Genomic DNA, 15,115 nt, shown 5'->3' with positions numbered 1-15,115 from the left:
GGCTCCAACGCCGCGGACTCTGTGGCTTCAGATGGTGCAATCTGCCCCAGATCTAAGGCCGTAGTAGGTACAGGAACCATCTCCTGAATCTGGTCCGATGACAGATTTAAGTCATGTTCATCGGAGCGAGGGGGAACGATCGCCGCGGTCTCAAATCCATTGAAGATCAAGTCTCCACGGCTATCCGCGACATAGTTCAAGCTTCCAAATCTGACCTGGTGGCCAGGGGCGTAGCTATCGATCTGCTCCAGATGGCCAAGCGAGTTGGCCCGCAGTATGAAGCCGCCGAATACGAAAATCTGTCCGGGGAGGAAGGTTCCTCCTTGGACAGCGTCGTTATAGACGATCGAAGGGACCATCGAACCTTTCGTCGACGGCATAGTGGAACTCTCAACGAAAGCACCAATGTCGGTGTCAAAACCGGCGGATCTCGGGTAGGGGGTCCCGAACTATGCGTCTAGGATCGATGGTTACAGGAGACAGGGGACACGATGTTTACCCAGGTTCGGGCCCTCTCTATGGAGGTAATACCCTACTTCCTGCTTGATTGATCTTGATGAATATGAGTGTTACAAGAGTTGATCTACCACGAGATCGTAATGGCTAAACCCTAGAAGTCTAGCATGTATGACTATTGTAATGAATATATCCTTTCCGGACTACACCCTCCGGTTTATATAGACACCGGGGGATCTAGGGTTACATAGAGTCGGTTACATAGGAAGGAATCTTCATAGTTGATCGCCAAGCTTGCCTTCCACACCAAGGAGAGTCCTATCCGGACACGGGTACAGTCTTCGGCCTTCATGTCTTCACAGCCCATCAGTCCGGCCCATGGATAACAGGCCGGACGCCCGAGGACCCCTTAGTCCAGGACTCCCTCAACTGGTCTTGTCAATAACTATGCTAAAAGTCTTGTTGCTCCTATTCGATGTGATGGTATCAATCTGGACAACGTTCTTCATGCTTTTCCGGCGGTCCGTTCATCGTTTCCGACGCGTTATCTTGGCCTTCCTCTGTCTATTAAGCGTCTCAAGAGAATCCATTTCCAGCATCTTGAAGATAAGATCGCGGGCAAGCTACCCCCTTGGCAAGGAAGGCATGTGGCTGCTACAGGCCGAACGATCCTTGTCAAGGCTGTCCTAACGGCCATCACAATATATCATCTCACCCCTCTTGGCATCCCGGTGGAGGTCCTTCAAAAAATTGATAGCATCCACCGTGCATATCTTTGGGCGGGCACGAACAAGGTTTCTGGAGGGAAATGCAAGGTAAACTGGGACATCGTTTGCAAACCAAAGAACAAGGGTGGCTTGGGGGTGCTCAATCTGAACAAATTTGCGAAGGCCCTGAGACTTCGATGGTTATGGTTTGAGTGGAAAGATAAGAGCAAGCCATGGATTGGCATGGGAGTGCCATGCACGGAAGACGGCCGCCATTTCTTTGCGGCAGCCACCACGGTCACCGTGGGAAATGGAAGGACGGCGAGGTTCTGGACTTCATCTTGGCTAGGAGGATTGTGCCCTCGTGACATCGCTCCATGTCTCTACGATCTCTCTCGCAAGAAAAACTCCTCAGTTCAGCAAGCTATGGCCAACAACTAGTGAATTGCGAATATTGACAGTTCAAATGACCTCTCCCTTGAACACATCCAACAGTTTGCTAACCTTTGGGACAAACTAATAACATGGCTCTTGGTGACGACGTTGAAGACTCTATTATATGGAAGTTCACCAAAGATGGGGTATATTCTGCATCCTCGGTCTACGAGGCTCAGTTTGAAGGCCTCGCCATCTCGGACCTTGTCCATTCTGTGTGGACGGTGTGGGCGCCCCCTCGATGCAAGTTTTTTGCTTGGCTTGTTCTTCAAGATAGGATTTGGACTTCAGACCGCTTGACCCGCCACGGTTGGCCTAATTGCGGTCTATGCCCTCTTTGGAAGCAAACCCAAGAAACGACAACTCATCTTCTCTTCCAGTGCCCGCTACACCATACGCATTTGGAATGACGTCCCCCCCCCCCCCCCCCCCCCCCCCGGCTCGGTATGCATCACATCACCACGTCTACTTGGGTGACAAGGGCTTCGGTCAGAGAATGGTGAAATGGTAACCTTTAGATCTGTCTTGGCTTGCCCTAGGCGCTTGCCTCCTTTACGATGCTCATCTCTTGGGAGGTTTGGTTGGAGCGCAATGCTAGAGTCTTCCGCAACTCGGCGACCCCTTGCATGGTCATCATCAACAAAATCAAATAGGAGGTGTTGCTTTGGGCTTTGGCCGGAGCGAAACATTTGGGTGTTGTAATGTCGCGGGAGTAGTCCTTTTATTCGCCGCTTTGCGGTTTCTGTCTAAACTTTCTCCTTAATCAATGAAATGTCTTTTGCCTTGTTTAAAAAAAAAGGTAAGAACTGCGAAATGCAAACGGTGAATGATGAGAGCAGCTATCAACCACGTTTTTCACATCAGTTGAGAAGTTAGTTAGAGGAGAAGAGATGGCGTCCATGCGAAGGTTAATAGGAAGCACGCACGTGATGGAAAAAGGGCCGTCCATTCGGTTGGTGCGAGAGCAGAAATGGACCATATGCTGATATGCAAGTGGGGACTGCGGTACCACCTATTAAAATTTGTTTAGTACTCTAGCAGTATCGGTAGCCCGGTGGCGCACCGCACACCACCACCCCATGTGATGTGATGATGTACCCTGCTCCTTGCTCCTGAACGGATAAGCTCGACAAGATGACATTCAATCCTGCAGAACGATAAGGGAATTCAGAGCTCAAGACAATACAGCTCCAGAATGGATAAGTTCTGACATAATGACATTTTAATCCTGCAGAACGATAAGAGAATTCAGAGCTTACAGCGTTTTTACTACCATCCTTCGACCCCAAGGAACCTCTGCACCAAGAACATGGAAAGAGAAGCAAGTAATGGTAACCATAGGTGACTGACTGCTAGCTAGACGGTTTGTAACCACGAATGAAGGAATGCGGAATCTCCTCTATTGTCCACAAAAAGAATTGGAAACAATGCAGCAGCTCCACCAAATGTAGAACTATGTTTTCTAGCTAAAAGAAACCCCAAGCACTGAAATTTGGGGCTAGAACTATGATTTAGTGAACAGACAGAAACTTCGTGCATTGCTATTCGGATATAATTCTTCGATGACTAATCTCTTTGAATGAGCAAATCAAATTGCGGCGTCCAGCGTACCTGCTACAGATTCATTTTGCTGCCCAAAGGAATAATAAGTACAGTATGCAAAACAAATGATGGATATGACCTATTTCAAAGATTTCATCAGTATGCCCCAGAGTTCATCGCAAATCACCCACTGAAGGAGACTGTAATAACAAGAATGTTCTTCACAAATCACCCATTTTGTTTTGGGACCAGGTTTGCTTTGAAGAGCAAGGAAAATAAATATGCCTAAAAGGTAAAGGGGCAACTGCGGGAGAATAGTTTAAAGAAATGGGTCACCAAGCGAGTAAAGAGAACATCGATATGATTAAAGACTGCAGGCAATTAGGTAGTCTTGTTTAATTTACAAGCTCACCCACAACTTTCTAGCCTACCTTTTCGAAGGAGGTTTTGCAACGCTACCTTACCTAGACACATCTTGTACACTCGACTTCGAGGAGACGAGGACTGATTGCTACTCTAAATCACCACTAACGATTTTTTGTTTGTCTATGTCCATACTGTTCTGATGCGTACGGAGAAAGCAGTCTGCAATCTGCACTCAGGCAACACACTGGACTCAGACACAGTCTGCAATCTGCTGTTCTGATGCAATGAACAAATATAATGCAATTAAACGACTAAGGAATAGCAAGTAGAACAGCGAACTGAAAAGGACAGAAACGTTTAAAAAATGGAAAATGAGCACTCCTACATTTAAAACTTGACATATAATTGGTTGCCCATAACTTTAGTACAGAAAAATAGAAGTGAAAAGATGCACTATGCATGGAAGGTTGGAAATAGAGAACTAGAGATGACCTGGGAAGTTGATGCGACCCAATGCATGCCCGTATCGGAACTCCAACAATGTACCTACTTGTCACGATGAAATCCAAAAATCAGAGAGTCCCAATACCAGCAGCCCAAAAGAAAAATAAAACCTTGGTAAAGATGTTTCACCAGCTATATCTGGTGAGTTCTTTTCACAGTTATTACATGCTAGTACTACAGCTTTATCACAATATTGCTTGCTCCTCAGGCTTACTTGAGTACACATAAGTACATTCAGCGAAATGTGAATCATCCATTCTTCAAGCATTTATGACTGCACCACAGGAAAATGAACACATTCAACTCATCCTGTAAATGGCAAAAGGACATAGGAGAGTTTTGCACAAGTACACCAGATAGTGCATATCCAGAAATGTATGTGTATGAGCGTATGCTCTTATATCTCAACTAGTTATCTGTAAACAGAATAACTAATATATGATGACTAACTACAACAAAATCACCGCCAAGAAAATGTCCAAAGTTTTAGTTTAGTGTAGCCTCAACTTATGTGCAAAGATATCTTATTAGCCAGGTGGGGTAAATTATACATCTTCGCAACACAGATTTCTTCATCAAGTCATACAGAAGTTAGCAAGCACAATGCACAAGAACTATTATCTAGTATTGCAAACAAGAGTGTCCATGTGTAAAGAGTCATGTGTAAATTCATGAAGAAAGGATCTACCTCGTGAATGATATCATTGCCAGAAAGGTTAACTTCCAGTCCTGCCTTTGTGAACAACTTTATAGTGATTGAAACGATCAGATGAATACAGATGCTTTTGGCTAAGCTGTGAACTCGTTATCTGTTAGTTTACCATTTTGCTACATGTTGGATAAGAATTAAGTTAAACTTGGTTTCACGAGCCAGTTGCCCACAAAAGGATACATGGTGCATAATGCTAGATAGCAGACCAACAAGTATGCTGCACTCAGACATCGACACAAACCAATGTAGTAATGTTTTAACACAAGAGTTGAAGAAGGTTATACCATAGATCCCAGACAGCTATATGAGCATGACAAGGTAACCATATAGCGACATCTTTGAACTGCCACAAAACAAAGACAGTTATTTCTAAGAACAAATTCAAATGTCTGATAGTTCATCAAAAATTTCTCCCCACAAGGTCACAACTAAATAACATACCCAAGTAATTCCTGTTCCAACATGTTGCAGCAATTTAACTGCTGCTCCTTTTAGGAGAACGCGGATACAATTATTTATTTCATCAACCTTGAAAACAATCAGTTTCTTAGAATGAAAAATAGCATCTAAAAAAGAGCAAGTATTATTCGACACCCACATGAGAGCAAGTATGATCAGCTGATTCCAGATAGCTGGGCGTCAGTACAAAGCCCAAGCAAAGCTCTATATCAACATTTGCCAAATTCAAGAGACATGATCCCATCCTAGAGAGTATTAAATATAGCAGAATCAAACAAATGTACAAGTATCACTGCTTTTAAGCATGCAAGTGCAGAAGATAGGTGTAAGATAGTGGATACCTTCACATCATTATCCACATCCTTTCACAAATCCCAATGTTGTGTGGCTCTACAGTTCCGCGTGGCATGCTTGCAGGATAAGGTGCAAAACCAAAGCACTGAGATGTGGTACGACTTTTCCACTTTCATATAAGAGCACCTTAGAATTTTCATAAAGATGTCCCACCCAGGTCTCCCAGGTTAGCCCCATAAACTACACCAACTTCTTGGGTGCACTATTAGATTATTTCAGGAAATCATCATTCGCTGAATATCTGAACACCGCCATGCCCGCAGCTCCCACCACTTTCAAGCCAAAAATAAGCTAGCTGAAAAAGTTGCACAATCAATCTCATTCCTCGGAGCCACTTACGATTTTGAATGACCTAAACATTAAAAGACAGACCTTGATACCACCAATAATCAATTATAACCCAGTCACACTTTTAACATTTTTTAGCATTCCTGCTAGATAGCCATTTCCTAGATATCGACTTGTTGCACAGATATCATCAGTGCACCGTCTCAAATCTACCATTATCAGGAAAGTAACTGTTGCCACTATAGAGCTAGCTCCCACCATCTGCAATTCTTCTTCCATGAAAAGACAACATCATTGTTTTATCTGTACAGACACACAGTATCTGTCTCACAAAAAACAGGATAACACGGGATCATGCAACTAAATATATTGGTTAGAAAAGCAAGAAGTAGGAGAATTAGCTAATTACCTCTACAGGCTCCACATTAGATAGAAAATTAGAAATGCATAAACATTGTACAAAATTTCCATGATCTCGAAGCCCAATAGGAGCAAGCATACATGAAATCAGCACCCAAGCTTCTATATGTCGGCATGAAGGGAAGATCTGCCACATTGCTGCCCTTAGCACCAGCTCAACTGAACAAAGAATCGGCATACTGATACAGTGAAAGCAAGGGTGTTCACAAAGTTCCATGTTGAAATACTTTCTATACCACTACTCCAGCCAAACTGCATACTGAAATATGTTCACCTATTACTACCATCAATCAAGACGGAACATACACACAGAATCTGACCATGAAGATAGTGGTTTCTGTAAAAATTAGTACCACTTACTTAAAAAAGCTCTTTCATAATCTAACATGCTATGCTGAGGAAAACAAGATAGCATTGCAAAGGGAGAACACATACTTGAAGGAAGATTCGCCAAACAAGAAAACATCATCTTCGAAAGATTGCACATACATCATTGCAACAGTCTGAAAGAGTGGCTATATTGTAATGAAGTTCGCATGACCACATGATTCATATCTTCATGATAGGAAAGTACATTTCGATGCTGCATGTAGTACTATCTAAGCCCAAAACATAAGTTTACTTATATGACCAATGAAAAAAACAGATAAGGTCCATGACAGCTGTAGTTTATACGGCTTTATCTGCCATAACATAACTTTAATGGTAGGGCAATAGTAGATTATAGAGAACCTTGCTCCATCAGAATGCTCCTGTACAAACTATACCTATATAGTACTCCCTCCGTCCGGAATTACTTGTCGCAGAAATGGATGTATCTAGACGTATTTTTAGTTCTAGATACATTCATTTCTATCCATTTTTGCGAGTAATTTGGGGCGGAGGGAGTAGAAATCAAGAAACCTAGACGAGATAAGGCAATAGTGATTTTGAGACTAACCAAGGGAGCTCACCTCAAGCGGACAACACCAAGGTATCTTATATCAGGCAACAACTTACCAATCTATGCACGGTCCAGGATCTGAAATCAGTTGTCCAGTTTGTCCCTCAAAGAATGAAGTCATTCGTTTTCCTATGGTGTAAGCATATTTGTTTCGTATACATGATTTCCCAGCAGCAACTTATACATAAGCTAACTACAAAGAGATGGCTGATCAGGCTAATCGCAAAGCTATTTAGAGAGAAAAGCGGTAGTAGTAGTAGTAGAAGAGGCAAAGACGCAGATCTTAACACCTCACATTTTAACCATCTTGCCAGAATATCTGAAGTACAAATTTGCGAAAATGTTCTACCATACTCTGTATGTGTCCCAGATTTGTATTTCATGCTTGTTGCCTAACAGCTATAAATGTAATGATTTAGAAGAAATAATCGGACTACAGCACTGTTGCTAATTTCAAGCTAAAATCTGATGAAGACTTCCGAGTGCAATGGCTGAGCGTGAGAACTATCAGGCCCACTGAAAACTATCTGGGTGCCTGCTGAAGCTCTTTCAAGAATTTCTGCCTTTCGAGAAAGGGGCAGCACATCTGGCTGAATCTTTCTTAGCCCTTGTGGGTGATCCTCTTTAGGAGCAACCAGGAACAATTTCTTAAGGCAACTGGCCTTTGTCAGCAGAAAGTCCAGCAGACGCATCTCATTGTGATGCCCCTTGAAGTTTGTCATCTTGGCCAACCGAAGGTTTTCTAATCCGTCTTCAGGCTGTTCTTCCTCTGCCACGTCCAAGTAATTCCTCGTGAATGAATCATGGGTGTTTGTTGGTAGCTGTCACATCAAGTGCCATATATTGAGAATCAAAACATCCAGACATCATGCATAGTACATATAATGAATGGACTATGACCAAATACATTGCGCGTAAAGATAACAACCTGCACGAAGAGCCTCTCCAACTGAGGACAGGAACAGGTCTTGAGGAAGCTAAAAATGTCTGCGAGATTGGAGTTGGCCATCCCGAACATGAGCAATTGAAGCTCCTTCAACCTGCGGAGATTGGTCTCCTTGAGGATGGTGGCCAGTGACGCAGACACGTACTAGAGGTAGAGGTAGAACAAAGTATAAGCGCATAGCCAATGGAAAGTGTTTCACAAGGAAATGGAATGGATGCCAAAGACGAACCTGGAGGGCAATGCTGCATATGGTGAGGGTGGTGATGTTGGCAAGGTGAGGAACCGCCGAGGGCAAATTGGTGGGCGGCAAGCCGGCCTCTGGCCCGCCCGAGCAGAGGTAGAGATCCTGGAAAGAGTCACCGACGCCAGAGAAAAGGTTGCTGCAGAGGAAGGGGCCGCTGAACCGGAACGAGCGGAGGCGGGGCGCCGCCGGGACCCGCAGCTCGGTGGTGCGGGAGCAGTCCACGACGGTGAGGCTCCTGAGGTTGGCGGCCCCGACGGTGGTGAAGTCGATGCGGCGTAGGTGGCGGCAGTAGCGGAGCTCGAGGTCGCGGAGGCAGGGGCAGGCGGCGACGACCCGGCGCAGCGCGGCGTCGGTGATGGAGACGGAGTGGAGGTGGATGACCTCGAGCGTGGCGACCATGGCGTTGGCGGAGGCCGTGAGGTGGAGCCCGCGCACCGAGAGGCGCGCCAGGAGCGGGCTCCCGACGGGGAAGTGCACGGCGAGCGCGCCGGCGCGGCGCTGGCCCCCGCGCGCGCCGCGGGCGCCGCCGCCATCGAGGCGGAGCTGCAGGTCCTCGACGCCGCAGGCCGCGGCGTAGTCGACGCAGCGCTTGAGGTCGGCCTGCGTGAGCTGGCCCGCGTGGAAGGCGAGGGAGAAGACGTCGACCCGGCGCCGCCCGCGCCGGTCGACGGCCGCGAGCTGCGCCTGGGCCCCCGCCGCGCCCGAGGGGCCCGGCGGGACGCGGAGGCGCAGCGAGGAGGGCACCGGCCAGCGCTGCTCCCAGAGGTCCCGCCACCGCGAGGAGAGCGCGCCGGTGCGGATGGCGCACTTGAGCGGCAGCAGGCTGAGAATCTGCAGGCGCAGCGCGTCCGGGAGCTCCGAGATGCGGTCCTCCCACCCCGCCGCGCGCCGCCGCTCCCGCTCCATCCTCGGCCTCCTCCTCCTCCTCTTCCCTACCCCGTCCGCATCGACCGGGATTCGCTCGCAGGGGGGTGGTGATGGGCCGGCCGCGTGCGTGCGTGCCGCTGGGGTCACTGGACTAGGACGGCGAGGGCGAAGGCGAAGGGGGAGGGAGAGACGTGTGGAGGCGTCTCGCCGGGCCGGTGCGGTGCGGTGCGCGTTGCGTCTCCCCTTCCAATCCCTCTCCTCCTCTCCCCTCCTGGCCCGTCCCTCCCTCCTCCTCTACCACTCTTCTACCTTTGTTTGGTGCGCCGGTCAGCAGCCCGTCCCTCCCTCCCTCCCTCCCCGGCCCGCGTCGCGTCCGCACCGTTGCGTCGCGTTGCCGTTGCGTTTGGTTCGCATCGATCGCGTCGCGTCGGGCCTTTTGGTTCTGGCCTCGTGCCCGGTCGCCGGCCGCGCGGGATCGCCCCGTTTCACACGGCGCGTTCGCCCTGCCGTTTTTTTTTTTCCTTCTCCTTCTCTCGCTTCGCCAGCTAGCTGCTTTCCGGGGCCTTGTAGCTTCTTTTCCAAAAGGAAAATTTGGGAGTAATGAATCATTTCTCTCCGCCTCCGCCGTTTTGCTCTCTGCGTTCGTTTCACACCCTTTCGGAGGCCACCTCCATTTCTACTATGTTTTTCTTGCCCTTTTTGAAAAGGGGAGATCCTTTGGTGTTCGTGTGACCCGTTGTTTAGTCAGGGCTAATTGTGTTTAGTCCGGGCTAATTGAGCTGACCCACCTGGTGACCCCAAGTAAAAAATCTTTTTAAGTTGTGACCCCAAGTATCTTGGAGACGTGACGAAGCCACGACGAGCCATACCGTGACACTCAAGAAGCGTTATTTCCTACTCCCTCTGTCCGAAAAAACTTATGCCAAACTTGTTTCTCAAATAAATGTATTTAACACTAACTTGATACTAGATACATCCATTTGAGGAACAAACTTTTTCAGACGAAGATAGTATTTGATTAGGTTGTGGTACATCATTTTTTCTTGAACAATCACAGAGGGTCGTGGTACATCATGAGACGGGCATATCAAACGCAAAACTAATGATGATCTCCTACTTCCTATCGTGTGGAGAGAAGGTAGAAAACATGAACATTACCTGCCGTGCTCATCAGCTAGCGTGATGTACTCACTCTATTTCTTTTTTACTCTGCATACTCAAAACCACTGTACTGTTAACTAGTGGGTCTTGGCACTCAAGACCTCTTGAACCCCTCAAAAAAAATAACTTAGACCTTTTGACTTAGAGCTATGTAGAGTTGCACAACTTTAGTAGAAGAGTGGGATGGATCGCCTCGTCGACTACCGAGGTACCACGTACTCCCTTCGTTTCTTTTTTACTTCGCATATAAGTCAAACATAATAAAGTTTGACCATGTTTATGTGAAAAATATCAACACTCACAATACCATATCAGTATCATTAGATGCGTTATGAAATTAATTTTAGTATTGTAGATGTTAATGTTTTAAAATATAAATTTGGTCAAATTTTACGAAGTTTAACTTTATTCTTCTACTTATGCTTTTACTCTTATGTTTAAAAATCAAAGAAAATGAATAAAATATGTTACTATAAAATAGAATAGAACTTACCTCGTGACAAGTGTGTTCATCAATCATCTTTCCAATATAGAATAGACATAGCTTTAAAATTCATAGGTCAAGTAGGAGTAATAAAAATAGAGGAATTATTAAAGAATACTATCCTTATCAAAATAGCCAAGGATCTATTCTATATGTGCATTTGTGCAAATCATTGAATGCTCTTTCTAGGTACATATATTATGCGTAAATATGAACCATAATTCTTTTTTTTTCTTTGATCGTTATTAACACGAGTCTGCGGGCATCACCGTCACGATGGGTGTACGCCTTCCTCGTCATCGCCTCGTACAAATGAGGAAGGAAATAATTTGCAATCAATGCACACAATTAAATAAGAAAATCATAATCGCAATTAATGATATTGATTATGTCTGAGCTTCACCTCACAAAAAATAAAATAATACTCCCTCCGTTTTTATTTACTTCGCATATTAGTTTTGGTCAAAGTCAACCTTTATAAACTTTGACCAAATTTATAGACAAAAATATTGGCATATACAATAACAAATCAATACCATTATATTCATTGTTGAATGTACTACCACATCATATAGATTTGTTATGGTTAAAAAAAATTCTATAAACTTGGTCTTTGACTTCAGTCAACTTTAATATGCAGAGTAAATAAAAATGGAGGGAGTACGTAATCAATGCATGATGATAAATAAAAAATAGCAAAGGTAATTAATCACATTGATTATATAATCTTCACTTTGTACATACACAAATAAGGGTAGTCCCAATACTCCACCCTTGACTGTATTTTAATTATGACATCCGAGCAAAAATCTGTTGTGTCACCATTTTTAACGAGGAAAGGGAAAGTTGTCATGTCTTAATCCAAATATAGCACTTAGCATCAATACCAACACAACTTGTATTTTTCTCTCTCATAAAACACATTACATTATAGCTCTTTTAGACACAACAATAAGATACAATTCATTGGAGGAGCTATATCTAAATACATGTTTAATGCATATGATATAACCAAAGATATAATGCACTCGAAGTGCCTCGAGGAAGGAAATACTAATACATAATTAATCCATGATGATAACTAAAGAAAACTAGTAAGGTACACTTAGGAGTTTTGCTAACAAAGATATGAATGAATATCGACATATCACATTATAACATGTAGACATGTAAGCTTGGAGTCATATATGCATATGACGTAGATGTTGAATTAATTCACGTAGTGCATCCTATTCAAAATCAAACTATAGCTACAAAATATTCGAAGACTACATGGTATAATACTACACTAAACTCGTGTGAATATATCCAACACATTTGTCTTTAGGTATCTCATATTGCAGTTTGAATAGCTAGTTGCATCTTCAAAACAAATGGGTTTTATGAATGTCATGTCATAGCCTTGAATAAAAAAGTTATAAATTCAAGTGTGAATGGAAATTCTTTTAGAAGAATTTCCAGGGAGGGGTGGATTCAAAGTATAGAAGAGTCTACAACAAATGAGAAATGTTCGTGATGTGAGGTTTGCGCATATTGTTCATTGTAAATCGTAAATGAAAAAAAGAAATGGTTGTTCATTTAGAAGAAACAAGTTTGCATAATTAAAGTACGAACATTCTAGAACAAAGCAGAAGTGTTTGTGTAGATGTTTGCTCATATTGTGAAGTGTAAATCATAGAGTAAAAAGAGGATGATAATTGATTTAGAACTAAGAAAAAGGATAATTAATGTATGAAAGATTCTAAAAAAAGTTCTTGGCTTTTGAGTTCATGTAATTATTGTGCATTGCAAAACTTAAAGAAAAAATAAAAATAAAGAATGGGAATTCATTTAGAAGAATTCTTTTTTAATAATTAAAACTTGGAAGATTCTAGAATAGAGGAGGACTGTTTGTGTTTTGAGGTTTGTGTATTTTGCTTAAGCTCAACCATGGAATTTTGGCATGATCCGATGGAGTGAAGATGATATCCAATGGCCAGTAGTGCTCGGGTTTGCCACCTCTGTACTGTCGAATTGTTCATTCAATGACCAATATTCAAAGTTTTTTGCACACTATATAGGGGTATAACAAATAGATAACAAGAGTATGTAATGATATTGATTATATAGTCCCTCCAAAAGGTATATAGTATGTGTGTGAGCCTCTAGGTCGGTAATTTGATTAATCAAATATGTGGTGTATGTGACGAAAAATATATGTTTTGAACCTTCATCCATATATGAATTCAATTATATGCTTTTGGTGTGATATACACATATTTGGCCAAATAAATTGATGATTTAAAAGCACAAGCACACCCTGAGTGTTGGGGAACGCGGTATTTCAAAAAATTTACCTACGATCACGCAAGATCTATCTAGGAGATGCATAGCAACGAGACGGGAGAGTGTGTCCACGTACCCTCGTAGACCGAAAGCGGAAGCGTTTAGTAACGCAGTTGATGTAGTGGAACGTCTTCACGATCCAACCGATCCAAGTACCGAACGTACGGCACCTCCATGTTCAGTACACGTTCAGCACGATGACGTCCCTCGAGCTCTTGATCCAGTTGAGGACGAGGGAGAGTTCCGTCAGCATGACGGCGTGGCGACGATGATGATGAAGTTACCGGCGTAGGGCTTCGCCTAAGCACTACGACGATATGACCGAGGTGTTAAACTGTGGAGGGGGGCACCGCACATGGCTAAGAGATTGTCTGTTGTGTGTTCTAAGGTGCCCCCTGCCCCCGTATATAAAGTAGGAGAGGGGGAGGCCGGCCGGCCCCTGTAGGGCGCGCCAAGAGAGAGGAGTCCTACTAGGACTCCAAGTCCTAGTAGGATTCCACTTGGTGGAAGGGGGGAGAAGGAAGGGAGAGGGAAAGGGAAAGGGGGGCGTCGCCCCCTTCCCCTAGTCCAATTCGGACTACAAGGAGGGCGTGGCCAGCCCCTTGTGGCCCTTCTCTCTCTCCACTAAGGCCCATGAAGGCCCATTAGTTCCCCCGGGGGGTTCCGATAACCCTCCGGCACTCCGATAGTTATCCGGTACCTCTCGGAACTCATCCGGTGTCCGAATAACATCGTCCAATATATCATTCTTTATGTCTCGGCCATTTCGAGACTCCTCGTCAGGTCCGTTATCTCATCCGGGACTCCGAACAAAATTTGGTCATCAAATCACATAACTCATAATACAAATCGTCATCGAACGTTAAGCATGCGGACCCTACGGGTTCGAGAACTATGTAGACATGACCGAGACATATCTCCGGTCAATATCCAATAGCGGAACCTGGATACTCATATTGGCTCCTACATATTCTACCAAGATCTTTATCGGTCAAACCGCATAACAACATACGTCATTCCCTTTGTCATCGGTATGTTACTTGCCCGAGATTCGATCGTCGGTATCATCATACCTAGTTCAATCTCGTTACCGGCAAGTCTCTTTACTCGTTCCGTAATGCATCATCCCGCAACTAACTAATTAGTCACATTGCTTGCAAGGCTTATAGTGATGTGCATTACCGAGAGGGCCCAGAGATACCTCTTCAATACACGGAGTGACAAATCCTAATCTCGATCTATGCCAACTCAACAAACACCATCGGAGACACCTGTAGAGTATCTTTATAATCACCCAGTTACGTTGTGACGTTTGATAGCACACAAAGTGTTCCTCCGGTATTCGGGAGTTGCATAATCTCATAGTCAGAGGAATATGTATAAGTCATGAAGAAAGCAATAGCAATAAAACTAAATGATCATTATGCTAAGCTAACGGATGGGTCTTGTCCATCACATCATTCTCTAATGATGTGATCCCGTTCATCAAATGGCAACACATGTCAAACTTAACCATCTTTGATTAACGAGCTAGTCTAGTAGAGGCATACTAGGGACACTCTATTTTGTCTATGTATTCACACATGTACTAAGTTTCCGGTTAATACAATTCTAGCATGAATAATAAACATTTATCATGATACAAGGAAATATAAACAACAACTTTATTATTGCCTCTAGGGCATATTTCCTTCAGTCTCCTACTTGCACTAGAGTCAATAATCTAGTTCACATCGTCATGTGATTTAACACCAATAGTTCACATCACCATGTGATTAACATCTAAAGGGTTTACTAGAGTCAGTAATCTAGTTCACATCGCCATGTGATTAACACCCAAAGAGTACATAGGTGTGATCATGTTTTGCTTGTGAGCGAGGTTTAGTCAACGGGTCTGCTATG

General features: G+C 44.2%; 1 protein-coding gene across 1 annotated transcript; it reads right to left on the bottom strand.

Moving 5' to 3' along the window:
- Positions 1–7,465: 7,465 nt before the first annotated feature.
- Positions 7,466–9,557, bottom strand: LOC123143924 (FBD-associated F-box protein At5g18780). Its single transcript, XM_044562911.1, has 3 exons — positions 8,362–9,557; positions 8,115–8,276; positions 7,466–8,007 (listed from the first exon to the last, which is right to left on the bottom strand). The coding sequence occupies exons 1-3, from the start codon at positions 9,280–9,282 to the stop codon at positions 7,645–7,647; spliced, it is 1,446 nt and encodes a 481-aa protein (XP_044418846.1). The 5' UTR covers positions 9,283–9,557; the 3' UTR covers positions 7,466–7,644.
- Between the last annotated feature and the right edge of the window lie 5,558 nt (positions 9,558–15,115).

This window comes from Triticum aestivum, chromosome 6D (genome assembly GCF_018294505.1).
Source record: "Triticum aestivum cultivar Chinese Spring chromosome 6D, IWGSC CS RefSeq v2.1, whole genome shotgun sequence".
NCBI classification, from domain to species: domain Eukaryota; kingdom Viridiplantae; phylum Streptophyta; class Magnoliopsida; order Poales; family Poaceae; genus Triticum; species Triticum aestivum.
This window is presented reverse-complemented; position numbering and strand designations above follow the sequence as displayed.

Bases quoted from the DNA above. Each gene is read 5' to 3' on its own strand.
- LOC123143924 (XM_044562911.1), bottom strand. From the start codon at position 9,282: ATGGAGCGGGAGCGGCGGCGCGCGGCGGGGTGGGAGGACCGCATCTCG. The intron at 8,277-8,361 runs GTTCGTCTTTGG...CTCTACCTCTAG, and splicing joins TATGCAGCATTGCCCTCCAG to TACGTGTCTGCGTCACTGGC. The intron at 8,008-8,114 runs GTTGTTATCTTT...TTGATGTGACAG, and splicing joins TGGAGAGGCTCTTCGTGCAG to CTACCAACAAACACCCATGA.